Raw genomic sequence first — 25,073 nt, 5'->3', positions numbered from 1 at the left:
CATGGTGGCCAAGACCATACAGCAATTTAACAGGACAGGTTCCACTCAGAACAGGCTTCGCCATGGTCGACCAAAGAAGTTAAGTGCACATGCTCAGCGTCATATCCAGAGGTTGTCTTTGGGGAATAGAAGTATGAGTGCTGCCAGCATTGCTGCAGAGGTTGAAGGGGTGGGGTGTCAGCCTGTCAGTGCTCAGACCAATGCCGCATACTGCATCAAGTTAGTCTGCATGGCTGTCCTCCCAGAAGGAAGCCTCTTCTAAAGATGATGCACAAGAAAGCCCACAAACAGTTTGCTGAAGACAAGCAGACTAAGGACATGGATTACTGGAACCATGTCCTGTGGTCTGATGAGACCAAGATAAACTTATTTGGTTCAGATGGTGTCAAGCGTGTGTAGCGGCAGATACTCTATATATACAGTATCTCACAAAAGTGAGTACACCCCTCACATTTGTGTAAATATTTCATTATTTGATATGCTTTTATGACTGATTTTTTTGTGAGTATATTTGTTTTATTTTTTGCATTAATAAACACCACTTGGGTAATGCGCGAGGTTGGTGTGCCCTTTTTTTGTTTTCTCTGCATTTTATCTATCCATATACACATGCAATTGTTTTGTCTTTCATTTCTATTTTAAACTGAATGGGTTGTTTTACAAGGTACAAGCCCTGTACTAATCTCTCCCTATTCACTTTATCAGCAGGACTAACTTAACTCTCCCGATCACAGCAAAAGTACATTGTCAATATGGCTACTAGGGACCCAATTGTTTATAGTGAGGGGACTGGCTTATCCAAAAGCCTCCATAATGGCCCTTCTAAATCAGCTGACATAAAGGCCAGGTAGCGCATACTTGAATCCCTGCAATATTTTGGCAGGGCCCTGAACCTCAAAATGTACTAGATTTGTTGTGAACCCATGATAGCAATAAACCTGGACCTCATCCCTACTAGGAGATGTAAAATGACTTCACAATTCTAACATTCAAAACAATAGTACCTTTGCAAATGGGCAACTTGGTGTGATCATTTTCAATTAGGAAACAGTTGGATGTACTGCTGGTTTCTTTTGTATTACACTGAACCTAGAGAAAATAAAACACACATTTCAATATTTTCTTTGCATACATAAAACATACAGCACAGAATAAAGAGACACTTAAAATGGATACAGCACAGTTTTGGATGTGCAGTATTCATTTGTACATGAGAATAACATTAAACTGATTGATTAAAACTTTTAAAATAAATGAAAAACCCTCAATAAAGTGGAATTCCAGGCCAAAGTGAACTAATCCTAAAACTACTCCCACCCACCTTCTAACACCTATACCAGGGATCCTCAAACGACGGCCCTCCAGCTGTTGCGGAAGTACACGTCCCATGAGGCATTGTAAAACTGACATTCACAGACATGACTAAGCATGATGGGAATTGTAGTTCCTGAACAACTGGAGGCCCATAGTTTGAAGACCCCTGACCTATACTAACTACCCTGAGTAAGAAAGATCTGTAAATTTACCTATTTTCCAGCCACTCCAGTTCAGTCACGTGATCAGCTCACTGTGCCATCCAGCAGCGTCTTCAGGGGAGAGGACAGGCCATAGAAAGCCTACGGGTGACTTCACAGCCCAGGCAATCCAGCCATTGTCGAGCACTCTCTCCTTTCCTCTGTAGCTGGCACCAGCTAACATAGGGGAGATCCCATGACCAGACTGGATTTGCCTGAAAATAGGCAGGTTTATAGATCTTTCTTCCACAGGGTAGTTAGCATAGGTGCTAGAATGTGGGTGGGAGTAGTTTTGGCAAATCATGTCGGATGTGTGGTCTGGATGAATCGGGCTGAGGCTGCTTTTAACTGATAACCAGGTCCGGGCAAGGTATCTGGCGGCTGGGCTATCTCTTCCTATTTTTACAGCATAGTTTCAAGATTAATTCCCTTTTCGACTGGAATTCCACATGTTGACTCCTTGGTTTGAGTACAAGAGCACATAAATTCCTTCAAAGCCCTAGTCAGTACATAGAACACTGTGCCAGCAGGGCTCTGATTGCCAAGCCTAAAGTCGGGAGGTGTGATACTACCCTATGTAGCAGCTTTGGTGAACCCTTTAGTAGCCCACCTGGACTACCAGAAACGCCCTTCCTTCTAATGAGAGAGGTGTTGTCATAAGGGCAACACAAGTAGCCATTAGTAGTGACTGCTGCCACCTAGCAACCCCTTAGGGAAATTGCTCCAAGGCAGCCCTGCAATCTTTTCATTCTCTGTTGTATAATGTATTGTGTTATGTACATCTCACTTTGCTATTCTGATTCTTGTCAGTTCCTACTATGCATCTACTTCCATTCAATACATTTCAAGTTAAAGCCACCTTCTGTCTGGCCATTTTGCTGATCAGGAATCCTGTTGCACTACAGTAGTACCCTGCAAGTAACACAACTACAATTGCCATAATGGCTTCTAAGCTCTCTCCCCTTTCTGAATCTATACACAACAAGCCTGCACATGCATATTGTATGCACAATATATTTGCAGTGGTCATTGTGATTCAATTTTCCGAAACAAATAAGTTGCTTGTTTAATGGCATGCTGGGTTTTTCACAGTCATTTCTCAACAAAATAAAGCATGGATACGTAGATGGATGGAAGAATGTGCTTTGAATAAGCTTAATTGCCTTTTCAGTTTGTGGAGCTCAGATACAATTAAGTTCCACTTTGCAGTATAAGGCCTCATGCACACGGGCAGAGAAACCGCTAAAGCATTTTTTGCAACAACAAAAAAAACCTCTAAAAGCAGCTCTATATTACACAATGAGTTCATGCACATTGTGGCATTTAGATTCATATTTTAGAGCAGTGTTTAGGGAAAAAATGACTTAAGCATAAATTCGGAGAGCAACAGAAAAGACAAGCAGTGGCAGCCCTGTATATCTTTGATGAGGGGTTTGTTTAAAGTATAACTGTAGTTTAACTTCTTTTTTTTTTTTTCAATTGTTCACGTATTTTTTATTAAAGATCAAAGTGAGTAATGGTTGATGTCAATGCAGGAAACAGAAATTGGTGAAATGCTTTTGCGAGCGATTTTTCAGTGCAATCATTTGCAAACATTACAATCATTCTGGATTAAAGGGGGAAAGAATCAGTTTCCAAATGTAGTAGGGCAAGTGCCAGAGAAGGTTTCTCAGAAGTACCTGTAATATCAGAGATCAGGGAGAAGTTTTGGTCACAGTGAGAGCAAAGGGATTTGTAGTTTAACTTTTTTTTTTTACTTAGGTCCTCTACCCTTTTGCGTGCTGCCCACCTGGTCTTATACTTACCTTTAGCCCCAATCCAGAAAACTTCACTGGGTGGCCTCGCTCCAAGCTGCATAGCCTTTCTTCTGAAAATAGCCATTTCATACTGCACAGACACACACCCAAGCTCTTTTCATCCCTTTGGGAAAGCCATATTCTAAGTGACCTCTTGAGGCGGCCATGAGTACCGCTTTTCAAACGGGAATAGATAGGGTCAGAGCAGAATCACACAGTAAAGATCACTAGATCAAGGCTGAAGTATGTATAAATAATAGCTACAGTTAGGGCTCTTTCACACAGGTGGACTGTTCAGATCTGCCTGTCTGTTTTTTTGACGGATCTGAACGGTCCCCCCATACATCCCTATGGGGCATCGGATGTCAGCGGAGACATGTCTGCTGACATCCGATCCGATATGTCAAATCTGGACGGATGGAAACCCTATTTTACATCCGTCCAGCAGATCGGATGGAAACCCTATTTTCCGACGGTCCGTTCCCATCCGATTCCCCCATAGAGATGTATGGGGAACTGACAGCTGTGTCTCTGCACACAGTGCGGAGAACAGCTGTCATTCTCCTGTTCAGCGGGGGATCAGCGGATCGATCCCCCGCTGAGATAAACGGAGTCCGTCCGACGGATGGACTGTGTGAAAGGGGCCTTACCCTTTAAGGAGGCTAGAACATGATCCTACATAATATCATAGAAAGCATTTAGGGGTACTATACTAATACAAAGGTTTCGTATGACCTTTCATTTTTTTTTTTTTTTGTCCAAACAAGTTTATTTCGATTAGCAAATCAGAGAATACAAGGTTTGGCAACATTTCTGAAATTACAATATGAAAGTAAAACAATTACATATTGACATGTTGAACAGTTCAAAATACTTGTAAAGGAATAAAGGAAAAGAACATATGGAAGCGAATTGTCAGTTGGAACATAGTAATTGAGTAAACAATGGGCTTTTCAACAAGTCCGAAAGAAGTTGGCATATGAAGAATATATAGCCCATGACTGCAAACTAATTTGAGCAGTTTGTATATTATATTAAGGAGGAATTGATTTAGAGATGATTATCATTAAGTACCATATTGTTAGAACGTGTGAATGAAGGGGTGTTGGTGACCAGCACCAAAACCTGGGGTATTCCAGCCTTGTATCAGATTGGACATCAAAACGCAAGAAGTAGGGACATGTAAGGGAGGGGACAGGAAAACAAAGGGAGGTTTTGGGGAGAGGAGTCAGTGTAATGATGATAAAGTTGACACAATCTGAGTCGGTAGAGATGAGTGTACATAATGATGGTATGACCTTTCATTTTAGAAAGATTAAAACCATCAAGGAAATGATTCACTGCCAACAACTTGCTAATAAGAGTTGATCTCTTGACTGGTCATCATGTTTAAGATTGTTATCAGCCTGCTTTGTTCAGGTACTATAATTGTACTATAATTGATATTATAATTGATTGATATTATAATTTTATAGATGCCGTTCAAGAGTGCAGTTGGGTGATATCATGAAGCCAATGCAAGATCCTTACTGTGTCAGCAGCCATAAATATGTTTTACTTACACCTCAGACTCTGTAGGTGACCTGAAAGTGTTTCGAAGTTTTAGTCAGATCATTGGCCATCAGGTGGGACGGCACAATCCTCTATGCATCCACAGCTGTCCACTGACTTACTGGACAGTAGAAGAGGCTTTGATAAAGAATTAGGGAGCTATCCACGGCTGAAGAACTAATGTAAAGCTCTGTCAGTGAAACTGCACCCACAGGCACAATTATGACTTGTTTAAACTTTTGGTTGGAGGGTGTTGTAAATGTGTAGTCCGCCTGCGTTTTTAGTGCCCCCCAACAGCCCTACCTTAAAGCGGAAGTAGACCCATCCATTTAACAGTTTCAAAAAACAGTTACATTTTTGGCACAAGTTGGAAATATAACACTCCTATTGGTTGTGCTCTCAACCAAATTGTCGTCAAACCATCCAATGGCTGGTGGCATAACTGATCACATGTGCAGCATTATGGCGGTTGTAGATTAAACAAAGGCCAAGATGACAGCTCTTTGGCTGAAAATTATAGGAGGGTTTACTTCCACTTTAAGCAGAAAGGCAACAGATGGAGGTGTTTACATGCCAGTGTTGTGATGCTTTACTTTGCGCCTGCAGCTTAAAACTCTTGCTCCTGTCACATTCAAGTGATTAGGGAAGGGCTGCAAACCCCCTGCAATCGCGTATAGTGCACCTATTTGCAGTGTATCCGTTCATCAAAAAAAAACGGGGTTAAACCAGGCTTTAAGGAAGCATCACTTATTTTCCTAAATATGTGTTGATGATCATTTTAGAACAACACTATTACCATCTTCAAAACATCACATTTATAGACACAGATCACAAAGAACAGTAACAATATTGTCACTGACATTTATTTTAAAGTGGTGTTTGCAATCTTTCTAGTGAGCTAATGGGCTATAATGGGATATGGGATCTTCATTTATTTTAATTTAAAAACTATTTATGCCATTACTAAAAGGTGAATGAAAATTGCTTAACTAAACAAGCACTATTATACGAGGGGTCTTCACAAAGTTTCTGCACTTTTATATACGCTATATTACCAAAAGTTTTGGGACGCCTGCCTTTACAAGCACATGAACTTTGATGGCATCCCAGTCTTAAGCTGGATACACACTATCCAACTTTTGTGGTTGGACTTCCTTCAGATTTACCTTTTCTATGTAGTGCCTGCCAGATTGCATACAAATTGAAAGTGTTTAGGTTTGACCTCATATTATATGGTTTTGGTAAGTCTAAAGGAAAAGGTCTTCCGAAAATCTTATAGTGTGTATGGCCCATTAGCCCGTAGGGTTCAATATTGAGTTGGCCCACCCTTTGCAGCTTTAACAGCTTCAACTCTTCTGGGAAGGCTGTCCACAAGGTTTAATAGTGTGTCTATGGGAATAAACAAAAGAAATATATCTGTGCTTGGTGATAAATAAAAATGTGAAAACCAGGCTGCTAGCACCAATGGATATGACTGTAACCCATAAAGATAACATAAACAAAGGAAGGGTTAAGCGCCAAAGAACAATAACAGCAGTCCAATAAGAACCTTCATATTGGACTGTTGTTATTGTTCTTTGGTGCTGGACCCTTCCTTTGTTTATGTCTATGGGAATATTTGACCATTCTTCCAGAAGCGCATTTGTAAAGTCAGGCACTGATGTTGGAAGAGAAGGGCTGACTCGCAGTATCCGCTCTAATTCATCCCAAAGGTGTTCTATCAAGTTGAGGTCAAGACTCTGTGCAGGCCAGTTAAGTTCCTCCACCCCAAACTTGCTCATCCATGTCTTTTTGGACCTTGCTTTGTCACACTGGAACAGAGCTGAGGCTGTCAATCTGCTGCAGGTCCCTCCCCGTCACAATTTTTGACTTGGTTTCAGGAAAACTTGTCAGAAGTGATTCACTTTTTGCTCTTAATTGAGAAAAGTACACACTATAGAGGGATATGCTTTGTTCATATTTCATGTCTGAGGTTTACACAGTTTTTTTCAACAGGGAAAGAACAGCCTTATAAGGCTACAAAATTAAGAACTAATAGATAAAAGAGAATCAAACGCTAATCTGTAAATGGTAAAAACAAAATTAACACAAAACAATTGTAGTAGAGGATAGGAAAATGATTGGGTCTGGATCAGTGTTTGGCTCTCAGCACTATCCTTTCTATCTTGTTTAAAAGACCATTAGCCACTGCCTCCTTTTATTAAAACCTAATATGTTTCACAGATCAGCAGTAAAACAGGTCTGCTACTTGTGGCTCTATTAGCAAGTGGTCCCCCCTTGCTTGCTACAGCATACGTTGTTCAGGGGCAGGAAGTGATAGGCATCTTCAGAAACCCTTCTTTGGCAGAATTAACAGACGAGGAAGAGAAAAAGTTGCATTAGCAGTTTGCCAAAAAATAGCACCTAGGCACTTTTGAGAGGGGTGAGGATGTGAACAAGGGTGCACTAGCAGTCCTCAAGATAAAATTTCTGCTATGTGCCCTGTAGGAGGAAGAGGAAATGGTGTACTGTATTAGTAACACGCAGTGGCTACTATGCTCTTTTGATGTGTCTTTTGCTGACAACTTGTCTCATGAGGTGTTGCTCCCACCAAGCACCATGGCTGACACTTTTACCAAGGCTGATACATTGCAGGCAGAGGCTGCAAACCACAAGGCACTGTTGGCTGCAAATAAGTAAAAAAGACCCACATTGCAGAGCTCTTTCTATTTTTTGCCTATACAAGTGATCGCATAATGCTCGGACGCTGGCTAACTTACCAAACACCTACCAGATGTCTATATCTGATATATTTTTAGAAATCGTGGGAACGGAGGGATACTATGGGGTCAGGGGATAGTGGGGTTGTGCTTTTAAAGTTTTTTGTGCACTCTTTTTAACCCCTTAAGCCCCCGTAAGATTTTACCCCCTTCCTGACCAGGGCCTATTTTGCGATTCGGCACTTTAACAGACAATTGCTCGGGCGTACGACGCTGTACCCAAATGAAATTGACGTCCTTTTTTTCCCATAAACAGAGCTTTCTTTTGGTGGTATTTGATCACCTGTGCAATTTTTACTTTTTGCGCTATAAACAAATAAATTGTAAATTTTGAAAAAAATAACAACATTTTTCACATTTTTTTATATGAAATTCCCCCCAAAAAATGTAAAAATCTAAATTTTTAAACATTTTAGGCCAATTTGTTTTCTGCTACATATGTTTGGTAAAAAAAATCGCAATAAGCGTATTTTGATTGGTTTGCGCAAAAGTTATTGCGTTTACTAAAAAAGGGAAAATTTTTGTCATTTTTATTGTTTTTTTTTTAACGAGTATTGGCGGTGATCTGCGATTTTTTTGCGGGGCTGCGACATTGCGGCGGACAGATCAGACACTTGACTGACAATTTTGACACTTTTGGGGGAACCAGTGACATTACTACAGTAATCAGTGCTATACATATGCACTGTTACTGTAAAAATGACACTGGCAGGGAAGGGGTTAACTTTATTGGAGAGGGTGGGGTTACGTGTGTCCCTAGGGGCATGCTTCTAACTGTGCAGGGATGTGGCTGTGTGTGTAACAGCAGAGATCAATGGTCCTACATAGCAGGACTGTATGATCTCTGCTGTTACACAGGGGAGAATGACAGGTGGCTGTGTTTACATTAGCCGGCTGCCTTTCTCCCTCCGTAACTGACGATCACGAGTGACCGGCGGACATCGGGTCCGCCGGTCACTCGCACGGAGGTGTCCGTGAACGAGCGGGGGCGGGAGCGCGCTCGCCCCCTATTGGCTCACAGGCTAGTGACGTACAGTTACATCACTTTGCCTGCACGGGGCTGACAGCCGCAGTATATATACTTGCGGCGGTCGGCAAGTGGTTAAGGCTATAGATGTGTTGTGGCTCCAACTTCCAATATTCAATTCAGGCCTATTTCTTCTGAAAAAAAATCAGATGTTGCAGCCAAAACAACCTATAGAAAGCCATTGCTTATAAGTTGTAATAAACCAGATTAGGTTGCTGCTGTTGTATTCGAGTCAAACAAGAATTTGTGTTGTTCAATAACAACATATACAGCTTATACATATGTGATTTAAATGATTGGTATTTTTTTCCATGTCAGCCTTCTTATTAAAAGTTGAACCCTCTCCCCACTGTACAGTATTTATACTGTATATACAGTATATATATATATATATATATACACAAGCCCTTTCCTATTAGATTTAAAAATTGGCAAAATTGATTTTCAAGATTGATTCACCCCACTCTTGATTTCAATGGGGTTCAGATCTACATGTTCAATGTTTGGCCTTTATCATTGGTTTGATGAAATCCTCCTGTCAGGTTGTTATCAGTAAGGGCCTGTTTTCAGTTCTCTATTTTATATCCGCTTTCCCAAAATGTTTTAATCAGGACATCCCCCCTGTTCTATATAATCCCCTACACTTCTACAGCTCTCTTAAACTCTCCCCGGCTTAAAAAGTTCTAAACTTTTGTAAAAATTTGTGTAAAAATGCAAGTATGGAACAAACTTATACCCAAGCTTGCCATAACAAAATGATTTAATTATTTAAGGAATTTTAAAAATAATGCAATATATTGGAAGAGTAAAAAACAAAAGCTGGAAACTAGTGATTATTGTTGATATTTGAAATCAGGTCAAACTCAAATTTGACCCTAAATTTGCTACAGCCTAATATTTAAAATCTTTACTCATCAGTCTAGAGAACCTGATGCCATTGTTCTGCACCCCAGTTCCTATGTTTTCATGCATAGTTGAGTCACTTAGCCTTGTTTCCTTGGTTCCTTTAAAAACAGTGTGCAAGTGTACCAAGTATTTGCACTGCTCAAAAAAACTTAAATATCATGCTGGATATCTATACAGATATGGACTGGGTAATGTGTTAGGAAGGAAAGGATGCCACATCGTTTGATGGAAATGAAAATTATCAACCTACAGTGACTGAAACATAATGTCCCAGAGGTGTTCTATTGGTATTAGGTCATGCAAGCGTGGAGGCCATTCAATGGTATCAATTCCTTCATTCTCCAGGAACTAGTTGCATACTCTCGCTACATAAGGCCAGACATTGTCATGCACCAGGAAGAACCCAGGACCCACTGCACCAGTGTAGGGTTTGACAATGGGTCCAAATATTTCATCCTGATTCCTAATGGCAGTCAGGGTGCCGTTGTCTAGCCTGTAAAGGTCTGTACGTCCCTCCATGGATATGCTTCCCCAGACAATCACTGACCCAACACCAAACTGGTCATGCCCAACTATGTTACAGGCAGCATAATGTTCTCCATGGCTTTTCCAGATCCTTTCATGTCTGTCACATGTGCTCAGGGTAACCCTGCTTTCATCTGTGAAAAACACAGGGCGCCAGTGGCAGACCTTCTAATTCTGGTGTTAAATGGCAAATGCCAAACGAGTGACATGGTGTCGGGCAGTGAGCACAGGACCCACTAGAGGACGTCGGGCCCTCAGGCCCCCCTCATGAAGTATTTCTGATTGTTTGATCAGAGACATTACGCAAGTGGCTGAAAGTCATTTTGTGGGGCTCTGGCAGTGCTCATCCTGTTCCTCCGTGCACAAATGAATAGATCCTGGTCCTGCTGATGGGTTAAGGACCTTCTATGGCCCTGTCCTGCTCTCCTAGAGTAACTGTCTGTCTCCTGGAATCTCCTCTATGCTCTTGAGACTGTGTTGGGAAACACAGCAAAGATTCTGGCAATGGCACATATTGCTGTGTGGGGTTCATGTGTGAGGTTGCTTCGCAAACAAGGGAGTGGGTTCACTCACAATTTTGCCTAAGAACAGAGCCATGAATAAAGAATGGTACAAAAACATCCTCCAAGAGCAACTTCTCCAAACCATCCAAGAACAGTTTGGTGATGAACAAGGCATTTCCCAGCATGATGTAGAACCTTGCCATAGGGCAAAAGTGATAACTAAGTGGCTTGGGGAACAAAAAATCAACATTTGGGCTCCATGGCCAGGGAACTCCCCAGACCTTAACCCTATTGAGAACTTGTGGTCAATCCCCAAGAGGCAGGTTAACAAAAGAAAAAAAAAAGCCTCAAATTCTGACAAACTCCAAGCATTGATTATGCAAGAATGGGCTGCTATTAGTCAGGATGTAGTCCAGAAGTTGACTGAAAGCATGTCAGGGTGAATTGCAGTGGTCTTAAAAAGGAAGGGTCCACACTGCAAATATTAACTCTTTGCATAAGCCTAATGTAATTGTCAATAAAAGCCTTTGACAGTTATCAAAATGCTTGTAATTATACTTTAGTATACCGTAGTAACATCTGACAAAAAGATTTAAAAATATGGAAGCAACAGACTTTGCGAAAATTAATATTTGTGTCATTCTCAAAATTTTTGGCCACAGCTGTATATGCTGCAACATTTTTTTGCTTTCAGTGTTTCTCTGGAAATGATAAAGGCACTGCATTTCCAGCAAGATCAACAGGTATTTTCTGTAATTGCTGAAAATGTTTTTCATGTTCAATAAGTTTTATTAGAAGGATATTTTTAACATAGAGGAAGTAAAACATGCATATGTATCAATACAGCCCAAGCAGTACATAAGGTACAGAAATACATAGGTCAGTTATCTTGGAAATGATCAGGCATTAAGACGTGTAATAAGATAAACACAATAAAGAGAGAGAGAAAAAAAACAACAAAAACATAATGAAACTGCACAGATTACATGGATCATAATATTAGGACATTAAGAGCTAGGATCAAATGTTATGGTTAGAGCTCCACAATTCCCAGGGTTTCCAAATTTTTGCAAAGGGCAAGTGTGAGTTGTTAGTTATGAGGAGTGCTTTTTTATAAGAGAAATCAGTTTTGACTAAGGAAAGCACCTTTGAGGGATTTGGAGATATTTGGAAATTCCAGTGTCTTACAATCAAGGTTCTGGCTGCTAGTAGGATGTGTAGAATGATGGTGTTATTTTGGCCAATGTTCCACCCCTAAATTGAGTAATGCTAGAGCTGGGGTTAAAGGTGTCAATATTCCAGTAATATCAGAAATGATACTAGATATTTTGCGCCAGAAACTGGTTAGACCTTTGCAGTCCCGGAGATTATGATATAGAGATCCTATCTGTTGGCACAGGATTTGACAAAGGTCAACTTATTTTGTAGAAGGGCGTAGAACAGTGATATAGTGATGGTTGTAGTTGTATGATGGTTTGGGAGTTTAAATTCTTTTAGTATCATTCCAGGGGGTTTGGGAGTATGGTTACACATTAGGTCAGGTATTGTAGCAATACCATTCGCGATCAGTCAGGATGTCTGGCTATTGGGGATTAGTGTTGCAAGGACTTGTATAGGTAATGTTATATCATGGGATTGGTCAGGGTGCATGGTAACTCCCAGAAGAGCCCTCCAGGCTAATAGGGAGGTTTTTGTGGGTAGTAGTAACCCTGATGTTTTCAAAGGCTTCCATCTGTCAGCTAGCAGCAGAGTGAGAATATCGTTAGATGGTACAAGTGCTTGCTCTGCCTCCAACCAAAGAGTGTTCAGTGATTGTTTGAACCAATGTTTCAAGTGGACTAGTTGTGCTGCCCAATAGTAGTCTTTTATGTCCACTAAGGCCATGCCTCTGTCTTTTCTATGCTTAAGTAGTCCCCTGTGTGAGCATCTAGGTCATTTATCTTGCCAAATATAATGGTGGAATATAGTATATAAGGATTTCAAGTATGTGTTGGGGAGTGGGACTGGGAGAGATCGGAAAGTGTATAATATCTCAGGGAGTATCATCATTTTGTAAGATGCTAGACGACCAGACCATGAGAGGTGTACTATGGAGAATTGTTGGAATTCCTTAGTCAATTTATTGATAAAAGGTTTGTAGTTTGCTTGGGCTAAGGAGGATACTTTTGACGTTAAGGTAATTCCCAGATAGGATATGCCATCTGTTGCTCAGAGGTAGGGAAGTTGGTGTTGGAGAGACTTCTTGGTGTGTGTGGGGACATTAAAGTTTAAGATTAGTGACTTGGAAAAGTTTGCTTTGTATTATGAAATTTTACTGAATTGGTAAAGGACTTTATGGGCATTGGGTAGGGATACCTGAGGGTTTGCGAAAAATATTATCACATCATCTGCGAATACGTTTATTTTGTGTTGTCTGGAGCTGAATTTAAAGCCCAGTATGGACGGATGAGATCTTATTTTTCGGCTAGTGGTTCAATCATGAGATTGAAAATGGTTGGTGATAGGGGGCATTCTTGGCGTGTTCCATTAGTGATAGAAAAGGGTTTGGATAGCATACCTGATATATATACTTGGGCCAAGGGTTGAGAGTAAAGTGTCTGGGTGACTGAGAACTTGGGTCATGTAGGTCCATCGAATACTTTCTCCATATCAATTGATAGAAGCAAGAAAGGCACACCACGAAGCTTTGCATAGTGGATAATGTCTAAAGTACGCCAAGTGGCATCGGAAGATTGCCTACCAGTGGTGAATCCCATTTGGTCCGGTAGACAAGTGTAGGAATGATATGTGTAAGGCGGCGTGCAGAAATCTTGGCATACAATTTTACATCTGAGTTGAGGAGAGATATGGGTCTAAAATTTGAGAGTATTATCGGTTCCTTGTCAGGCGTAGGAAGGGTTACCACATACGCTCTCAACATCTCAGGTGGGAATGTACCAGATGAGGCTGCTGCTCTAAAGAGATTAGTGATGTGGGGTGAAAGTATCTCGTGGAAGGCCCTATAGTACTTATTAGAGAACCTGTCCGGTACCGGTGATTTTTTATGTGGGAGGCTATCATTTTTTCCATTTCCCGCTCGCTGATATGGGCATTGAATGTTTGTAGTTGCTCTGGTGTTAGTGAAGGGAGGTCAATAGCTGACAAGAATGAGTTTATGTCACTTTCGGAAGGTTGGGGAGTGGACTTATCAGATTTTAGAATATAAAGGTCGCTGTAGTAACCGGCGAACATGTCTGCTATTTTTTGTGGGTTAATTACTTTCTGTTTGTTTGTAGGGTGAATGAGGTGAGATATCCTGGTCATGGCTTGTCTGTTTTATTCTACGAGCTGAAAAGTTTCCAGGTTTATTGTCAAAGGTGTAGAAGCGCATTTTAAGTCGTTTTAAGTACTAGTCATGTTGCTCTAGAAAATAGATCCTAAGGTCTCTACGGAGGTTAGCTTGGGCTTGTTGGTTCCTGGGGGTAGGATTACATTTGTTATTAGCTTCTAAAGTGTGTAGGGTTTGCAAGATGTCCTGAAAGCATTGGTTATGTGCTTTCTTGGTTTTTGGCATCCAGTTGGATGAAGATCCCTCTCATGTATGCCCTATGGGCATTCCATAGAGAGAACTCATCAGCTGTTGAGGGGGGTGTTGATCTTAACAAATTCTTGTAGATGTTGGGAGAGTATGTGGTTGAAAGAGGGTTCCTGTATGAGTTTTGTGTTGCAGCGCCACACATTTGATCTGGGGCAGATCTGCAATTCTGTAATTTCTATGGTGATGGCCGCATGATCTGACCATGTGATGTCAGCTATGGCAACTGATAAAAATCGCTGTAAGAGCCATTTGTCCACCAAGAACATATCCAGTCTAGAGTATGTATTATGTCTAGCCGAGAAATATGTAAAATCCTTTTCGTTGTCATGCAGGCATCGCCATGCATCGTATAAATCTTCCCGATGCAGCAGGGCCTGGAGGGATGGTAGACGGTGCAGCAAGGGGGAGTTAGTGTCAACGCGAGGGTCAACTGTAGCGTTAAAATCCCCACATAGAATAAGATTTCTGTACTTTACTTTTCCTTTTTTAGACATCAATTTGCGCATAAAGCGTAATTGGATGGAGTTTGGGGCCTACACGCCAACTAGAGTGTATGGCCAATTGTTTATATTGCACACCACATATAGAAACTGACCTTCAGGATCTACAGTAGAATCCCAACGGTTGAAGGCCAGCAATTTTTTGATGGCGAGAAGCACTCCCCTTTTCTTTGAGGTGGCACTCACATAGTAAATATAGGGAAATTAATTATGGGAGCATTTGGAAGTTGCATTAAGTTGAAAATGCATTTCCTGAGCGCATACTATATCAGCATGGGAGTTACGTGCTTCACGCCATAAGGAAAATCACTTGGCTGGATGGTTTAGCCCGTGGGCATTAATAGACATAATTTTAAGCCCCATGAAGATTGTAAAGGTAGATAGAATAACACATCAACTGAAACTTTACTTTGTAGACAATGGATGTAAAATGCAGAGGATAGTAAGGATTGATCCTTGGGGTAGAAACGTTAGTACAGTCACTTATACAGTCTGACAATAGGTCCATGGTAAATTGTGCAGTAATAACTTGGGTACTGAAAAGGGACCTGAGCTTTAGTAGTTCAGGGTAACAGTTCAGGGGTAGGTTGTGGTAATCGTAACAAAACCCGATATGGGGGTGTAGGAGAAGAACAAGGGGATCTAAAAAAAATGTCCTGATAAAGAGGACTAGAAGCAGTACTTACTGCGTACGTAAACTGGGGGTAGAGCTAGGTGGAGAGTGCTTGGGTGGCCGGGTATCCGGTTAAAGGTAGAATTCTTGAGGTCGTTCAGGAGCTTCCAGGCGGTTGGTGGTGGGGTGATCTACAATGTGGGACTCTCTGCCAATCTGGAGGAATTTGGAGGCGATTTTTCGAGGCAGGTTGAAGAGGTGGAGGATCCGGGATGATGTCCCAGCTGCGGAGGAGTTTCAGACGTTCTTCCATTGTAGAGATGGTTTTCGTCACTCCAATATGGGTGATGGCGAGTTTTGCGAGATGCTTCCAGCTGTGTAGAATCTTGTGGTTTCTTAGTGCCTTGGTGATAGTAGTTAGGTTGCTATGTTGCTGGAGAGTGTGTTTGGAGAGATCAGGTAGAAGTTGGAGCTTGGAAAATTGCTCAGGAATATTTCCTGCTTTGCGGAATTCTGACAGCAGTCTTTCTTTAACTTTGTAGAAGTGTACACGGAGAATAACATCTCTAGGCACTTGTGAGGGTAAATAACTCGGCCTGGGGACCCTATAGATCCGATCGATAGTAAGATCTGCTGATGTGAGTGATGGTAGGATTGTGAGGAAGAGATCTCGTGCAAATTGCGGAAGCTGTGCCTGTTGGGCAGACTCTGCGACTCCCCGTATTTTCAAATTATTTCTGCGGGATCTATCTTCTAGATCTATGACTTTAGATATGAGCCAAGTTATTTCTTCTTCGTGAGATGAGTGAGCATCGACTAGTGTGTTAAAGGAGTCTGCATAATCGCACATTTTGCCTTCCTTCTACCTCATCCATTCTGTCCCCCAGGTCTTGTATATCAGCCTGCATGTGGGTAAAGTCTGAGGTCATGTCTTGCTGTAAAGATTCTCTCAGTGACCTTAGCATATTTTTCAATATGGTAGCTAGCAAATTTATCTTTGTAGGGCATAGGTGCAGCAGGACATGCTATTTGGGCGCTCACCTCCATATCATGGGATCCTGGGAAGCCATCCAGGGTCTCTCTTCATGGCTTTGATTTTGCTAGGCTGCTTGTTAAGGGTGAGGAGGCTCCTGAGGGAGTTTTACTGGCTTGGGAGCTGAGTAGTTGGTCCCCAGGCTGTGTATGAGACTCCACTGTTTGGGCGCTCACCTCCATATCATGGGATCCTGGGAAGCCATCCAGGATCTCTCTTCATGGCTTTGACTTTGCTAGGCTGCTTGTTAAGGGTGTGGAGGCTCCTGAGGGAGTTATACTGGCTTAAGAGCTGAGTAGTTGGTCCCCAGGCTGTGTATGAGACTCCACAGTGCGGTCCGAAGCTGTCCAGGGCCTCTCCTGAAAGCCACCGCCAGAAACCAGCCAGGACTTTGTAAAGGAATCAGTAAAGCTTGCGAAGCTTCGGCTGTTCCTTTCTTCTTCGGGTCATTGCTGGAGGTTGCCCAAGGCCGGATGGGTAGAAATCGCCATGTTTGTATGTGCTGGTGCTTCAGTATTCGTGGAGTTATCCAGTGGCCGAGCAGAGCTCGGTCAATGTGCGGCCATTCGGCAGCGCAGTCGCCATGACCCCCTGAAAATGTTTTTACTATGAAAAATGGAAATAAATGCAGCCACCACAGCTAGGAACTGGCAAGCTGCAATATATGTTTAGGTTTTAGATATACTTTAAAGTAGGGATCAATCGATATCGTTTTTTTGTTGCCGATAACGATATTTTGGCCATTGCATATCGGTATCAGCCGATATGGGCCGATATTTTGAACATTTAAAGTTTTGCAAAATAAACACAATTTTCGACACAAATCTGTTACTAAACATGTTAATGTTTGTTTATTAACATTTTTAACATTAAGGGCTCGTTCTTCACACCTTAACTGCATGAAAACTGATAGGAAAACTGCACTTGCAGGGACATGAGTTTCACATCATCTGATTGTGAATGATGCATAAACTGCTGCAGTAGTGCACTCACTCACTGCAATAATTTTAAATCACTACTGCAGCGCAGTCAGTGCAAAACTGCTAGAAAAAAAGCTAGACAAACAGCTAGACAGCGGATTGGAGTCAGTGGACTACCGCTGCAGTAGTGCACTCACTGCAATGATTTAAATCGCTACTGCAGTCAGTGCAAATTAAACTGCTAGAAAAAAAGCTAGACAACAACAAACAGCTAGACAGTGGATTGGAGGAGTCAGTGGACTACTGCTGCAGTAGTGCACTCACTGTAATGATTTTAAATCACTAACTGCAGTCAGTGCAAAAGTGCTAGAAAAAAAACTAGACAGTGGGGAGTCAGTGGATAACTGGTGCAGTGACACACTGCAATCATTTTAAATCACTACTGCTCTACTGCAGTGACTGCAGTAGTCATTTAAAATGATTGCAGCAGTGAGTGGCGCACTATTGCAGCAGTAGTCCATTGACTCCACCTGACCTGTGGTGGGTGGCTGGCTGGCACCCTTTGGTGGGTGGCTGGCTGGCACCCTGTGGTGGGTGGCTGGCTGGCACCCTATGGTGGGTGGCTGGCTGACTGGCACCCTATGGCGGGTGGCTAGCTGGCTGGCACCCTTTGGTGAGTGGCTGGCTGGCACCCTTTGGTGGGTGGGTGGCTGGCTGACTGGCACCCTTTGGTTGGTGGCTGGCTGGCACCCTTTGGTGGGTGGGTGGCTGGCACCCTGTGGTGGGTGGCTGGCTGGTTGGCACCCTTTGGTGGCTGGCGCGCACCCTTTGGTGGGTGGCTGGCTGGCACCCTTTGGTGGGTGGGTGGCTGGCTGGCACCTTGTGGTGGGTGGCTGGCTGGGCATACCCGGCGGTTGCCCGGGGGCCCCACTTGCCCAGGGGCCACACATGGATCGATGGATTGGTGGCATGTCCTCCCACTCCCTGGTGGTCTAGAGCCCCCCATTATCTGCCGGCCCGCCCGGGCCCCCCCCCCCCCCTTATTGCTTCCTCCCCTCCCTCCGGAGTCCGGCGGCGGCCGTGGGTGGCTCGAGTCTGCACTGCACACACTGGTTGCTAAGGCCAGCCCGATTGGCATCTAGCAACCAGTGATGTGAGCAGCAGAGCAGACCCAGGATGCACAGCGCCGCCGCAGCGGAGGACTCGGAGGAGGATCCTCCTCCTCGTCGGCTCTCCTCCTCACTCCTCTCCTCCGGCTCCGTCCGTCTCAAGTCGACCCTAGAAGAAGACTGGCTCCGCCTCCGCCTCCACCCACCTCCTCCCATGTGCAGCCGTGTAAGGTAAGGCTGCCACAGCCTGCCAGGCTGATTAAATTATATATATATTCATTCTCATGGCATGATGTGATGATGATGGCAATGTATGATGGGATGTGACAGTGACAGAGTCAGACAACTACTACCTGTCCTGGCTGGAGGATATACTACCTACTATATATTGGTCCCTGGCCTATATGTATATAGTAAGGTATATATTATCCTCCAGGTAGTAGTTGTACTCTCTTGTAGTATATAGTGTTCCCTGTAATGTGTATATAGTCTATATACATATTACAGGGAACACTATCATTACAAGAGAGTACAACTACTACCTGGAGAGGATATATACCTTACTATATACATATTACAGGGACCAATATATACTACAAGACAAGAGACAACTACCTGGAGTATATACCTTACTAACTATATACATATTACATGGAACACTACTGTATATACTACAAGAGACTCTTGTAGTATATATTGGTCCCTGTAATATGTATATAGTAAGGTATATCCTCCAGGTAGTTGTACTCTCTTGTAGTATATAGTGTTCCCTGTAATATGTATATAATCTACATATTACAGGGAACACTATATACTACAAGAGAGTACAACTACTACCTGGAGTATATACCTTACTATATACATATTACAGGGAATCCTATATACTACAAGAGACTCTTGTAGTATATAGTGTTCCCTGTAATATGTATATAGTAAGGTATATACTCCAGGTAGTAGTTGTACTCTCTTGTAATATATAGTGTTCCATGTAATGTGTATATAGTCTATATACATATTACAGGGAACACTATATACTACAAGAGAGTACAACTACTATCTGGAGTATATACATATTACAGGGACCAATATATACTACAAGAGACAACTACCTGGAGGATATACCTTACTATATACATATTACATTGAATCCTATATACTACAAGAGACTCTTATCGATAACTTGCATTTTTATTCTCGTGCGTGATTGTGTAGCCAGGGGGCCCCAGTGCACTGCATTGCCCAGGGGCCTATAAGGCTCTTAAGATGGCACTGGCTGGCTGGCACTGTTTGGTGGGTTGCTGGCTGGCTGGCACCCTTTGGTGGGTGGCTGGCTGGCTGGCACCCTGTGGTGAGTGGCTGGCACCCTTAGGTGGGTGGGTGGCTGGCTGGCTGGCTGGCACCCTGTGGTGGATGACTGGCACCCTGTGGTGGGTGCAGGCTGGCTGAGTGGCATCCTGTGGTGGGTGGCTGGCACCCTGTGGTGGGTGACTGGCAGGCTGGCACCCTTTGGTGGGTGGCAGGCTGGCACCCTTTGGTGGGTGGCTGGCTGGCACCCTGTGGTGGCTGGCTGGCACCCCGTGGTGGCTGGCTGGCACCCTGTGGTGAGTGGCTGGCTGGCTGCCACCCTTTGGTGGGTGGATTGCACACTGTGTGGTGGGTGGCTGGCTGGTACAGGCCCAGGGCCTGTGGCTGGCTAGCTGGTACAGGCAGGGCCTATGGCTGGCTGGTACAGGCCTGTGGGTGTGTGGGTGGCTGGCTGGCACCGGGCAGCTGTAGGTGGGTGTATGTATGTGGTGGCTGTGTTAAACACACTGTGTGCACTGTACACTCACTGTTCCGAGACTCCCCGACTCCAGACGAGGCTGAGGGAGGAGGTCTAAGAAGACAGAAGCTGTCCCAGTGCTCGGAAGCGTGTGGTGCAACATACGCAATGACGTCACGACAATGACGGCAATATCGGTAACCTCCGGGGCCGATTCCGATATATTGGGGAAAGTGCATATCGGCCCTCGATATATCGGCCTTGCCCTTACCTTGTCCCTACTTTAAAGCTGACCTTGCCTAGATTGACATTATTGGGCCTATAAAAATAATTATTAAAACGATGATTGGGCTGTATTTTACATATTCCCATTGATTAGATTCTAAAGTTCGCTGGAGGTAATTGCAATTTGTAACACATTGTAACAGTATGTATTTGTACATAAAAAAAGCATTCTGAAAGGTTCTAAAATATCACAATCAAAGTGGAAAGCTGAACTCAATAAAAAAAAAAAAAAAAAAATATATATATATATATATATATATATATATATATATATATATATATATATATATATATTAAGTTTTACCCACCTAAGAATTTGTCTATTCAGTTCTGAGATTGACACAGATCTGCCACACAGCCCACCCAGGGGCATATTTAAATCAGTGGGCCCCTGTGCAAGATCATAATCTGGACCCTATTGATTGATAAAAAAAAGTGGCATGCTTAGTGCACTGTGGCAAAAAGTAGGCTTGGTTTTCATTGTGGCTGGGGTGTTGTTAATATTGAAAGAGACCTGGGGCGTGTTTGGGAATCTTAAAGGGTAAATTTTACTTTTGTGGGGAAAAAAATAAGCAGATAAAAAGAAAATATAATAGCATATACATTTGTGACTTAAATCATATTGTAATTGAATATTATTAAAAAGTACCGTTCCTTTTTAATCTGCAGCGCACCTGGAGGCATTCTGTACACAGATGGTGTACAGAACGTCGCCTGAAAATGTAATTTCCTGCTTGTGTGATTAGCACTGATCTTCCAAGAAGTCTGCACTAAGATACAAGTCAGATTTTGGGCAGCCCCTGCAACAAAAATGTATTTTTGGTGAGGTACTCCCAAAGTAAAATCATGCCTAAAGGGATGCAGACCCTGCCAATTTCTGCATTAAAACCCTGCAACAGCTGGTTGATAATTATAAAACCAATCCCATAGAGATTCACTTTGCACATGGACACAGACAAGCAGCTATTTCTTCCAAATAACAAAAGGTAGGAATCTGCAGCAAAGCTTGTTAAAATCCTTAGAATGTACATAAATCACCCAGAGTGGAATGTTTTTCTCTCAACAAAAGTGGAGTTACTCTTTAAGTAGAGCAGTAATGTGGCACGCTATGTGCACCACAGTGAATTGTAGGGGTGGCCAAATTGCATTACCAGTGGGAGGAGCTTAAAGGGGTACAGTTAACTAAAACAAAATCTTTCTTATACCCATAAAATAGATAGTCTTAGATTGCTGTGCCGCAAGCAAATGTCTCACAGACATGTATAAACTTCAGCACAATATAAAAAAAAAAAAGCTCTTCCATCACATATGATTTATGTATGCTAAAAATGGACAGAGAGCTAACGCTTTGTCTGAGCCTTCACTAGAACTGTTGAGACAATAAACACTTAGGTGAGAAGTACGTACTGTACAATATAGTGCATATAGTGCATCCTCAGTCTTCACAATCCCCTCCCTCCCCTCTCTGGGAGATTTTCAGTTCTCCCGGGCTTGAGTCGAGGAACTCAGCGCCCCCCCCCCCCCACCTCTCAGAGAAGCAGTACCCGCACCCAGCCTTCCCCTCTCAGCTCCAGCAACAGGATCTGTGTGGCAGTGGCACGCGCTGCGTCAGCACCTCAGGCTTGTTTCCTCCATGTGTGTAGAGTAAGTAAGGCCCAGTGGGCCCCATTTCCCTTGGGGCCCATGTGCACCACACACTTTGCATCCATAGATGATAGACCACTGAGCACACCCCTGTTGGTCAAAGCAGGAGACCTGACTTTTCTGCTATTCAGCTAGTATTCCGAATGTTACCTACTCTACTAAAACATCAAGACTTATGCTACTTTGGATCATTTATTTCAGTGATTTGGGCTTTTGCCTAAAATACATGTTAAGACTTTCTAAGGTTTATTCTTATACTTCTCAAAGTACAACCCAATTCCAAAAAAGTTGGGACACTGTACAAATTGTGATTAAAAAAGGAATATACTAATTTACAAATCTATAAACTTATATTTTATTCACAATATAATATAAATAATATATCAAGTGTTGAAAGTGAGACATTTTGAAATGTCATGCCAAATATTGGCTCATTTTGGATTTCATGAGAGCTACACATTCCAAAAAAATTGGGACAGGTAGCAATAAGAAGCCATAAAAGTTAAATTTACATATAAGGAGCAGCTGGAGGACCAATTTGCAACTTATTAGGTCAATTGGCAACATGATTGGGTATAAAAAGAGCCTCTCGGAGTGGCAGTGTCTCTCAGAAGTCAAGAATGGCAGAGGATCACCTATTCCCCCAATGCTGCGGCGAAAAATAGCGAAGCAATATCAGAAAGGAGTTTCTCAGAGAAAACTTGCCAAGAGTTTGAAGTTATCATCTACAGTGCATAAAATCATCCAAAGATTTAGAGAATCCGGAACAATCTCTGTGCGCAAGGGTCAAGGCCGGAAAACCATACTGGATGCCCGTGATCTTCGGCCCCTTAGACGGCACTGCATCACATACAGGAATGCTATTGTAAATCATAACATGGGCTCAGGAATACTTCCAGAAAACATTGTCGGTGAACACAATCCACCGTGCCATTCGCCGTTGCTGGCTAAAACTCTATAGGCCAAAAAAGAAGCCATATCTAAACATGATCCAGAAGCGCAGGCGTTTTCTCTGGGTCAAGGCTCATTTAAAATGGACTGTGGCAAAGTGGAAAACTGTTCTGTGGTCAGACGAATCAAAATTTGAAGTTCTTTTTGGAAAACTGGGACGCCATGTCATCCGGACTAAAGAGGACAAGGACAACTCAAGTTGTTATCAGTGCTCAGTTCAGAAGCCTGCATCTCTGATGGTATGGGGTTGCATGAGGGCGTGTGGCATAGGCAGCGTACACATCTGGAAAGGCACCATCAATGCTGAAAGGTATATCCAAGTTCTAGAACAACATATGCTCCCATCCAGATGTCGTCTCTTTCAGGGAAGACCTTGCATTTTCCAACATGACAATGCCAGACCACACACTGCATCAATTACAACATCATGGCTGCATAGAAGAAGGATCCAGGTACTGAAATGGCCAGCCTGCAGTCCAGATCTTTCACCCATAGCAAACATTTGGCGCATCATAAAGAGGAAGATGCGACAAAGAAGACCTAAGACAATTGAGGAACCTAGAAGCCTGTATTAGACAAGAATGGGACAATATTCCTATTCCTAAACTTGAGAAACTTGTGTCCTCAGTCCCTAGACTGTTATAAAAAGAAAAGGGGATGCCACACAGTGGTAAACATGGCCTTGTCCCAACTTTTTTGAGATGTGTTGATGCCATGAAATTTAAAATCAACATATTTTTCCCGTAAAATTATACATTTTCTCAGTTTAAACATTTGATATGTCATCTATGTTGTATTCTGAATAAAATATTGAAATTTGAAGCTTCAACATCATTGCATTCTGTTTTTATTCACAATTTGTACAGGAGGAATATGGTTCCTCTTTGGTTTCCTGGGTCACTTTTGATGTGACTTTGGCGACCATCTCCCAACTTGGTTTAGGCAGAGGCTTTTTAAAACACTGGCTCCGAGGTTTGGCACATTTTTGGCGAGATGGTAGAGTAGGGACAGGTACTTAATCTGTGAGGGACAGTAATAGTGCTAGGGAAAGGTTCCTGATGAGTAGGAAAAGCGTAGGGTCACATCTCTTCTGGATACCATCCTGATTGGGCATGAGACAGCCAGGCTGCATTCTGTCCCTTCTTAAGTCGGTTCGGCCCGGAATCTACTTCTTCAAGTCCTTGGAAGCTGTGAGTGCACCCGGCTAGGTAGCTGTCCCACTGGGTTTGTTGTGAACTGTTGATTCATTACTTCAATACAAGTTTTCTGTTGCACCCGACTGTATGAATTATTGTTGCTGCCCACCCTGCACCCCATCTACAGGTTTATAAAACATTTATGTTTCTGCTATCCAGGACACCATTTGCGAGATTTCACTTTACTTATGGGCCATACACACTATACAATTGTCCTTAGATTTTTTACTTTAGATTTACCAAAACCATATAATATGAAGTCAAACCTAAACTCATTCAATTTGTATGCAATCAGGCAGGCCCTTGCACTACATAGTTGAAGGTAAATCTTAAGGAAATCTACCAACAAAAGTTGTATAGTGTGTATCCACCTTTACTGTCCCAGTGAAAATGGTTTCACCAGACAGGAAGTAAGGGAAAAATCTCAAACAATAACACAGAAGGAAACTAATATATGCTTTTTTCACAAGCGTATAGAAGGTTAGAACCCCTGTCAGTTTTTTATTTCAGTTCTGTGTCTCTTTTGCAGATTTTTCCTCACTTTCTGTGTTTTAAAATCATTGTCACTATGACAGTAAAGCCCCGTACACACGAGTCGAAATTCGGCCGGGAATATTCGTCCGACGACCGATCTGCCGATTTTCGGCTGGTTAGTATGATGCTTCCGACAACCGACTCCGACTTTTCGGCCATAAAAATTCTGGTGTGCAGGCTATAAAATATTTGTCCTCTGTCAAAACACGTCTGATTTTCGTGCAGTCAGTACAGATTTCGACAGGGAAAAATCTTATGAGCAAGACTGGGCATGCTCAGAGTAGAAAGAACACAAAGAAAGCAAACCAACACATGACATCACTTCTGAAGTAGAATTTTGTCGTGTGGGAAAATTCGTGTGCAGTCTA

At 42.6% G+C, this 25,073-nt stretch overlaps 1 protein-coding gene across 1 annotated transcript in view; it reads right to left on the bottom strand.

Annotated features, from left to right (window-relative positions):
- The window catches only part of IL12RB1 (interleukin 12 receptor subunit beta 1), a 200,930-nt gene that overhangs the window by 122,669 nt on the left and 53,188 nt on the right, over window positions 1-25,073 (bottom strand). The window contains exon 5 of the mRNA XM_082260759.1: window positions 1,005-1,089. Coding sequence (XP_082116885.1) covers window positions 1,005-1,089 — 85 coding nt within the window. The remainder of the gene's footprint in view (window positions 1-1,004; window positions 1,090-25,073) is intronic.

This window comes from Pelophylax lessonae, assembly GCF_965119305.1.
Source record: "Pelophylax lessonae genome assembly, chromosome: 1".
NCBI classification, from domain to species: Eukaryota; Metazoa; Chordata; class Amphibia; order Anura; family Ranidae; genus Pelophylax; species Pelophylax lessonae.
Note: the sequence above shows the minus strand (reverse complement) of the source record. Positions and strands in the feature narration are given on the sequence as shown.